Raw genomic sequence first — 8,942 nt, 5'->3', positions numbered from 1 at the left:
TGGTGGCCATTTTGGACGCCATCTTGGATTTAAGGTTTTTCCCATCACTGATCAGCTTTGAAAATGGTTTCATTGGATTTGTTGACCTCCAAAACAGAGGTTGACACAAATCACAAATGTAGGCCAGCTATTGCACATTCTATGGAAATTTAAGCCCACGGCGGCCATTTTGGACGCCATCTTGAAAATAGGCCCTTTCCGGTAGGTGGATTTGAGTAGATTTTTAGTATGTTATTTTGGAGGTCAAAACCTACCCAAAACCGTTGAAAAACCTTTTGTATCAATTTTTTGGGGGGTCAAACCACAAATTTACTCTACTATTCTTACAATTTGCAATTGAAACTGCAGAAAAGAATGGGAAATCGAGGAAAATCAGGTTAAAAAAAAAGTGTGAATTGCAGTTCTTTATATCCTGACTGGCTTTGCTGTAGATTTTATAGCAAATTAAGTTGGTTCCCAAGACTAAAGACAAATTCAGTCAAACAAGCACTTCTTGTCTTAGGTCTCCTTTAAAACAAGTAAACTGTAATGTTAGTTTTATGAGTCGTTTGTTTAACCCCAGTCTTTACTGAAATGTTTAATTGAAAGCAACATTGATAGTTCCTTATTACTTCGACAATTTCCTGTTTTAAGGCCATGCCAACAGATGGTTTCCTTAACAGAAGCCTGGTGTTTGCTTAGTGGTAACGGTGGCTGGCTTGGGATGTTAGGATCATGAGCTTGAGCCTGTCGGTCGTTGAATCAACACCAGGTGTGGTTGACTCAGCCTGTCATTCTTCTGAGGTTGGTGAAATGAGTACCAGTGTACTGGTAATCGGGGAACTGCATCAGCGGCACGCCATGCCCTCAGCAAATGATGCAACCTGCAGCCTTGTGTTGCACACGGAGGAGGAGGTTTCCTTAAGCGGAGATGATGTAATGGATAGAGTGCTGTAAATCGGGAAGGTCGGTGGTTCGAAACCCAACTGAGATTTTAAAATGCTACATGCTGTTTCCTTGCTTCACACTCAGCGTTAAAAAGTACGGAAACCATAGGTTGGCAACCATTATGCAAGTTGATGGGCCGGAATCCATTGAATGGGGGATTTAAATCCCAAAAAGTGGTTTCATCTTTGGAAACAACTTCCACAAAAATAGGTTTGGGTTCCCCCTTCCTCAGTGGAACTACCTATGTCTGGTTGTGTTGCACACACAACACATAGGTAGTGTTGTGCACACACCAGACAGAGGTAGTCTGGTTGTGTTTTATTCTTAAAATAAAAAAATAATATTTTCTGCCATCTGGATGTATAACATCCTTACCCACAAGTCGGCCACCACAAGCCGGACAAGACTTGACGGAATTAGATAACCAATGCCAGTGTGGGGCTGGCAGGGTGACAGAGGTACGCACCCTACTTTTCACACCCCACCCCTACTTTTCACACACCCCACCCCTCTCCCCTTGGGAGCTTTGATACATTTCATAATCAGATGTAAGCACAATATAATAATAGCATGTGTAACCACAAACTATTTCACCCATAATCAAGACATTCCCCAAACTAGATATCAAAAGGGCACGTCGTGATTGATGCAAACAAAAAACAAGTTCAAAACCACCAAATGCAAAAATGCAACATTGGAAACTATGGGTATGGATTGAAATCGAGTTTATTTCCTGTCGCTCCACTCATAAAAGTATACATACAGCGCAATTCGTGCAAAAAAACAGGCCTTGGTCAAATCAGAGCATAAACCACCCCAGAAACAAACGGCAGCACTTTGTGCATACACACTCTGACCGCACAATTCATCCATCTTTAAATGGATGCAGAGTGCCGACAGGGCATGTGGCAGAGGCAGAAAAGGCTGGGAGGAGTCTTGTTCTCATCATCAAGAAATATCCACAGGAAGCTGAAAAATTAACTCCAGCACCCCTTCACCCGACCACCAACCAAACATCCCTCGTAGTTTGACACCACAAGCAATCTCAAGCCTCTCCTTATACCAGCCTATGGTTAAAAAGCCTGTGCAATGCCAACTTCTCCATCACAACAAACTCTATTTACACTTCACGACCTTTCTGGACGACTCCAGCATGAGCACAACAAACTGTGTGCTTACCACGCCACTGTGCTAAGAGTGGCACTGTGAATGGAATGAAACCGACCGCGGGACTGCTGCTCTGAGACATTTACCGATGACATCAATCAATGCCACTGTATCCCGAATAATGCTGCTCGTACAACAGTTCGCAGTGCCGTCGTCCACAAAAACGTGTTCTTCCGAGACAAAGAAATGAGAAAGCCGTTTCACCCTCGGGCGCGTTGATCGTCTATCCTTCAAATCACACAATTTCAAAAAAGGTCCACCACCTCAGCAGAATTTAGCCACACCCTAAACCACCTCCACCTCTTGCGCGTTAATTTAGACCGGAAAGAGTGGCACGATCTGCATTTTTACTGTGGCTTGTGGAAACCCCGCCAAACGAAGGTTATTTAACTTGATTTTGTTGAGCCAGCTCTCCAGATATCCCATCCGATTACGGGTTCCTTGTGTTGGAGGTGGTCTCAGCAATCATTTGCTGTGACTTCCATGATGCCTCACGAGAGGAGGGTCAACAGGAGTGCCTCGTTTCTCCACCAGCCTCCTCTGCGTATCTCCACCTTCCATCCGCCTCTGGATAATCCCTCATGAAACACCGTGAACAGAAATGAGAGAACCAGACAACACAGAAATCTAAATATGGATGAACAACGAGGAAGCAAATGTGCATCATCGTTTTCCGACAATTAAAAAATAATAATAATAATAATAATTCAACGGACACCACAGGAATAGCTGGACCATTACAGATGCCCTTGAAGCAGCAGGGTTTTTAAACATTTGTTGAAAAAGGCAAATAGTTTATCTACAAGTAGGCAGGAGATATATTAGACCAAAGAAAGGCAGATGGTGTGAAATGTGCAGATGTGACGAGCTGATCATTTCAGGATGGAAGAGTAAAAGGCCTTAAAATGATGAGGTGAAGATTGTGGAAGGAAAAAAAAAGAAAAATAAGAAATTAAGAAACCTAGAATATGAAAGAAGCGAGACGATTCAGTAGGTCGAGGAGCAGAGGTACAAGGAGGTAAACATAGAAAAGCGAGTGTTAGTGGTGTCAGACAGATGGACAGACACGAGGAGATTCAGCAGTCTGCATTCTCAACAATGACATAGGCTGGTGCCAGGAGCTGCTGCTGGATGAAGTCCGCATGTGGCCCGGTGCTCGCAGCAACCGTGTCTGCGGTCGTGGCGGAGACGTGCACCGTAGCAAGGTCGAAGACGCCTGGCTGGGGGAAACAGGCTTGGAGTGGCAAGTGGCGTGAAGAAAGAGGAGGAAGAGAGAGACGATGGAGAACACAGCCAATCCAGGTGAAAGCGGCCTGTGCTAATTGTGGGCTGCAATCAGAAGGGATGAGGGACAAAAACAAAATTGTTTGGCATGAGGAAAGAAAGAGATGACATCCCCCAGTCAATACAATGGTTCAATGCCCCCCCAATGTGAGTGTTCTGGTCTTAAAACCCAACTGATTGATGATGCATTATGGTTTCCATTTCATCAGGAGTGTGACAGAAGATAGGGTGAAGGAAGAGCTAGGTGTGCTTACCTAGGTGACGTGCTTGAGTTGACAATGACATGCAATGGATCCGTGCAGCAGTTATACAGCACAAGCACCACCGGAAGGGTGCACAGCCTGCACGCCACGCCACGCCACATAGCAATGTGATTTTAAAACCCGAGTCCAAGGACCTCGGGGGGGGGGGGGTTAGGGGTGTCCACGGCAAGCTGAAAGAGGACGCCAAAATTAAAAAAAAATTAAAAAATTTACCCATTTACTTTTCACTCATTAATGGTTACCTGTTGGCACCGACAGCCCACAAGCAAGGCAAAATCTGGGAACTGCCTCGAGGCCACTTTTCAGTGAAAATACTTCTCGACGCAAGACATTTCAGCTTTTCAATTTTAATTAGTTTGTAAAGATTTCGAAAAACAGGTTTTTACTTTCTCATTATGGGGTCGTGGTGGAGACGTGCACCGTAGCATGTCCATGGGAGTACCTACGGTGCAGTTTCCCTTCGCAGGGCAGCTCACCGGATGACGGGATTGGGGCAAAGCCTTCGGGACCCCCAATCTTTGATGATAGGAGGGAAACCACGGGGTAACTCCCGGGTCAGATTGCGGGATAGTGTGTCGGAGTGGTGCTGAGGTGTTGTCCACCAGACGGTGGTCTCCTTGGGTTAACCTGATGCAGTCCCTTCTTGTGGGTGCCTGGAATGTCCTGTCCCGAAGAGAGGATGATCACCTCTGTGTGTTATCATCTGAGCTCAAGCGTTTGGACATCGGTATTGCAGCACTCTCTGAGATTCGGAGACCGGATTGCGGCGAGATCATGGTGGGTGGTTATACCTACTATTGGTCTCGTCGCTCTGATGGTTACCATGCCCAAGGAGTTGCTGTAGCTGTTTCCAATGAGCTAACTCAAATGATAATTGAGGTAACACCAGTCAGCGAGTGTATTATGAGACTAAGGATTCGTCACTCTTTGGGTGTCATTTCCCTGGTCTCTGTTTATGCTCCGACTGAGGCGAGTGATCTTACCGTGAAGGACGCATTCTATGCCACGCTCGAGTCTGTGGTTGATCAGTGCCCCAGACGAGATACACTTCGAGTCGGGGGATTTCAATGCATCGACTGGAACTGATAGGGATGGTAATGAGACGTGTGTTGGTCCCCATGGGTCTGGAACTGTGAACCTGAATAGCACAAAGTTTCTTGACTGCAAGAAGTCATGGACGGAAGGTGGCTGGTTCATTGTTTCAGCGCCCACAAGCTCATCACTGGACTTGGTATTCCAACGCTGGCGTTGTGGCAAAGGAGATTGACCATGTCCTCGTTGATGGTCGCTGGAGGATGATCCAGAATTGCAGGGTCCACCAGAGTGCTCAGTTCCTCAATAGTGACCACCGGCTTGTTGAAAGAACTCTGAAGTTGCACCTTAAATCCAGGAGAATGGTACCATCCCAGCCTCAGCTGGATGTTGGCAAGCTCAAGGATGAGAGGGTAGCTGAGGAGTTTGCGAACAAGCTGAGTGGAGATTTGGGGGGTCTTGGTGCTTTGGGAGGTCCTGAAGAGTTGTGGAGTGCCTTCAAGACCACCGTCGTTGATGTTGCCGGTGGATGTCTTGGAACTCACCGCAGGGCAAAGAAGAATTTTGTCTCTCAAAGGACACTGGATACCATTGACCAGAGTCGCAGGGCCAGGCTGAATGGCAGAGCTGAGCTGTTCAGGGAGCTGAGGCGTAAAACTGTACGTGTGCTCAGGGTGGACAAGGAGGCCTATGTGCGAGGAATCTGTGAGGGGGTAGAGCATCACCTGTGGACAGGTGATTCTCATCCTGCTTACAGGGGAATTCGCACATTGCGTTCATCCAAGCCCATCCCTCAGTGTACTGCAGTGAGAGCAGAGGGTGGTAGGCTCGTGACAGAGGAGTCTGAAGTGAAGGCCCGCCTGGCCGGTTACTTTGAGCGGTTGGACCAGGCTGATCCACCAGCTGTCGAGTTGGACGTCAGGAGTGTTATAATCCCTGTTGCTGACCCTCCAATCAAAAGTGGTCCACCTTCGCTTGTGGAAACACAGGCTGCGGTGAACCGGTTGAAATGGGGCAAAGCTCCAAGGATCTGTAGCATCCATGCTGAACTTCTCAAGGCTGGTGGAAATACTGCACTCATGTCGTTGCATGCAGTTCTGTGCTCTGCCTGGAACACAGGCATCATCCCAACTGACTGGAAGAGGGGCCTTGTTGTCCCTCTCTGGAAAGGGAAGGGTGATCGCCAAGACTGCAACAACTACCGAGGGGTGACGCTGCTCTCAGTGCCGGGCCAGGTCTTTGCTCAGATAATTATTGATAGGGTTCGCCACCATCTGCTTGAGCACCAGCATCCGGAGCAGTCAGGCTTTACACCAAAGAGGTCAACAATTGACCGTATCCTTGCTCTTAGGGTCCTCACCAAACGCAGACGAGAGTTTCGGCTGGGGCTGCTTGCAGCTTATGTTGATCTCTGTAAAGCATTTGAGTCAGTGAATCGGGATGCCCTCTGGAGGACTCTTGGCCTTCGTGGGGTGCCACGAAAACTGATCGATCCGATGTCTGAACTCTACTCTGGTACTGAGAGCGCTGTGAGATGTGGTGGTACCATCACTGACTTATTTCCAGTTGTTACTGGAGTTCGTCAGGGGTGTGTACTGGCCCCCACACTTTTCAGCACTTGTATGGACTGGATTAATGGGAGGATGTCGGAGAGATCAAGTTGTGGTGCATCGTTTGGCAATGTCAAGATCTCTGACCTTCATTTTGCAGATGATGCAGTCATCTTTGCGGAGACTTTAGATATCCTTTTGGGGGCCTTTGAGGTGCTGAATGAGGAGTCGAAGCCGCTGGGATTATGGGTTTCCTGAGTCAAAACTAAGATCCAGGCTTTCAATGACATCTTGGATGATGCTGTCCTGTCTGTGCCTGCTTGTGGTGAGGATGTTGAGGTCGTGGAGAGATTCACTTACCTCGGCAATGAAATTAATGTCTCTGCTTGCTGCGAGTAAGAGGTCAATAGACTTCTGGATCGAGCCTGGGAGTCATGGATTCACTGGATAATGGGGTGTGGCGCTGCCGGTACCTGTGCGGGATGATGAAAGTCCGAGCCTTCATGTCCTTGGTGCTTCCAGTCTTGCTCTATGGATGTGAGACTTGGACTCTGACCAAGGATCTGAGATGGATACTTAATTCCTTTGGTATCAGGTCTCTTCGGAGAATTATTGGCTATCGTTGGTCGGACTTTGTGTCCCACGAGCGGTTGCTGAGAGAGACTCAAATGAGATTTGTTACCTGCATAGTCCGTGAGCGTCGGCTGCGGCTGTATGGACATGTGGCTCGTTTTCCTGATGTTGATCCTGCTCACCAGATTCTCTCAGCGAGGGAGTCTCGTGAGTGGAGGAGGCCAATGGGCCGACCACGTGCCTCGTGGTTGCAGCAGGTTGATCGGCATCTCAAGGAGATGGGGATGGGCCAGGCATCTGCCTGGGGGATGACTAGACGGAGGCCCCTGAAGTACCGGCAGAAAGTGGACGCAGCGACGCGCTGCTCTGGCGCATGCTCCCATACCTGACCTGACCTGATTATGGGGTATTTTGTGTCGATGGGTGGCAATTTTTTTTAAAGTTTAATCCATTTTAAATTCTAGGCTGCAACACAACAAAATGTGACAAAAGTCAAGGAGTGCGAATACCTTTTGAAGGCGCTGCAGATCTTTTATTTTCTTTTCAGAAATGTAGATTTCCCTCAATTTATCCACATAAATATTCCGTCACAACAAAAAAATCTGGATGCTGTCCATTTCATTATGGAACGATCAATTTTCCACGAGATTTGCATTATGGAACGATCAATTTTCCACGAGATTTGTTGTCGTTCGTTTGTTTTTCCATACACCACTTGTTTTTATGTCGACACATCTCGAGGTGCACATCTCGATCTGAAGTCGCAAAAGGTACTCACTGAAATGTCAAATGAAGGAGGTTTGAAAATCAAGTTCTCTGCCCTTCCCATGTCAGAGTTCTGGATCGATGTGGGAAATGACTATCCTGCCCTGGCTGAGAAGGCTCTGAAATGCTTTTCAACATTTGCCACAACCTTGTGTGAGGCAGGATTATCTGCACTCAAAGTACTGGCACAAAGTATTATTATTATTATTTTTATTTTTAGTTGGGGGGTCCTCGGCTTGAGGCTCACCATATTTAAGAGTCTTTGATATGAAAAACTTTGAAAAACCCTGGCATAGCACGTACGTTCATTCTCACAGCAACCCTCACAAACCATACAAGCTACCAGTTATCACGTGTTCCCGAAGCGCACACTTTATATAGAACTGCATTTTCGGTTTGTGCATCTTAAATTTCGTTTTCCTTCAGCTCATGAAGCAAAGTTAAAATACCATTTGCGTGGTGAATGGGCCAGTGTGCCCCTCCAAGACTTTGGCTCACCGTTTATCCTTAAAGCTGTGCCGGATGGCCGAAGAGAATCTGAAGCTGCAGCGCACCAGGGAAAAGTTTGGACTCACGTGGGCCACGTTGAGTGACGTTTGCGCCAACTTCTCCAAGAAAGGCGTGGAGCCACCTGGAGTCTAAGACGAGAGCGAGGAAAAGGAAGGTGGAGCTGCATCCTCAAATCACCTTCTGACTTGCGATTAACCCTTTGTGATGGAATGCAAAAGCAGTCACGGGGAGCAACTGCTGAATGAGATCAAGTGTGTGCGTATGAACGTTTGTAAAAAAAAAAAAAAAAAAAATTACAACATCCAATGTAATGCAAATCTGAAGTATATCTCCAGATGGGAAACTGAAGCTCTGTTTGTGTGAATGTGTATGTGTAGTTGGTTCGTTGTGTGAATGTGTATGTGTAGTTAGTTTGTTGTATGGGTGTGTGTGTGTGTGTGTGTGTGTGTGTGTGTGTGTGTGTGTGTGTGTATGTATATATATATATATATATATATATATATATATATATATATATATGTATATATATATATATATATATATATATATATATATATATATATATATATATATATATATATATATATATATATATATATGTGTGTGTGTTTGTTTATGTGTAGTTTGTTCTTTGTGTGTGTGTATGTATGTGTATGTTTGTATGTGTGTGTGTTTGTATGAGTGTGTGTTTGTATGAGTGTGTGTATGCATGCATGTGCAGTTAGTTTGGTGTTTATGTGTGGTTAGTTCGTTGTGTGTGTGTGTGTGTGTGTGTGTGTGTGTGTGTGTGTGTGTGTGTGTGTGTGTGTGTGTGTGTGTGTGTGTGTGTGTGTGTGTGTGTGTGTGCGTGCGCGTGCATGTGAATGTGGTT

At 46.2% G+C, this 8,942-nt stretch overlaps 1 protein-coding gene across 4 annotated transcripts in view; it reads right to left on the bottom strand.

Annotated features, from left to right (window-relative positions):
• Positions 1-1,635: 1,635 nt before the first annotated feature.
• The window catches only part of TRAPPC8 (trafficking protein particle complex subunit 8), a 97,680-nt gene continuing 90,373 nt past the window's right edge, over positions 1,636-8,942 (bottom strand). For all 4 annotated transcript variants that reach the window (XM_085889575.1, XM_085889577.1, XM_085889576.1 and 1 more), the window contains 3 exons: positions 8,060-8,199; positions 3,633-3,719; positions 1,636-3,423 (listed from right to left, as the gene is read on the bottom strand). In XM_085889575.1, the coding sequence (XP_085745701.1) occupies positions 3,171-3,423; positions 3,633-3,719; positions 8,060-8,199 (480 nt within the window). In that variant the 3' untranslated portion in view covers positions 1,636-3,170. The remainder of the gene's footprint in view (positions 3,424-3,632; positions 3,720-8,059; positions 8,200-8,942) is intronic.

The sequence above is a fragment of the Eptatretus burgeri genome, chromosome 7 (genome assembly GCF_056783735.1).
Source record: "Eptatretus burgeri isolate ZD-2024b chromosome 7, Ebu_testis_v1, whole genome shotgun sequence".
NCBI lineage: Eukaryota > Metazoa > Chordata > Myxini > Myxiniformes > Myxinidae > Eptatretus > Eptatretus burgeri.
This window is presented reverse-complemented; position numbering and strand designations above follow the sequence as displayed.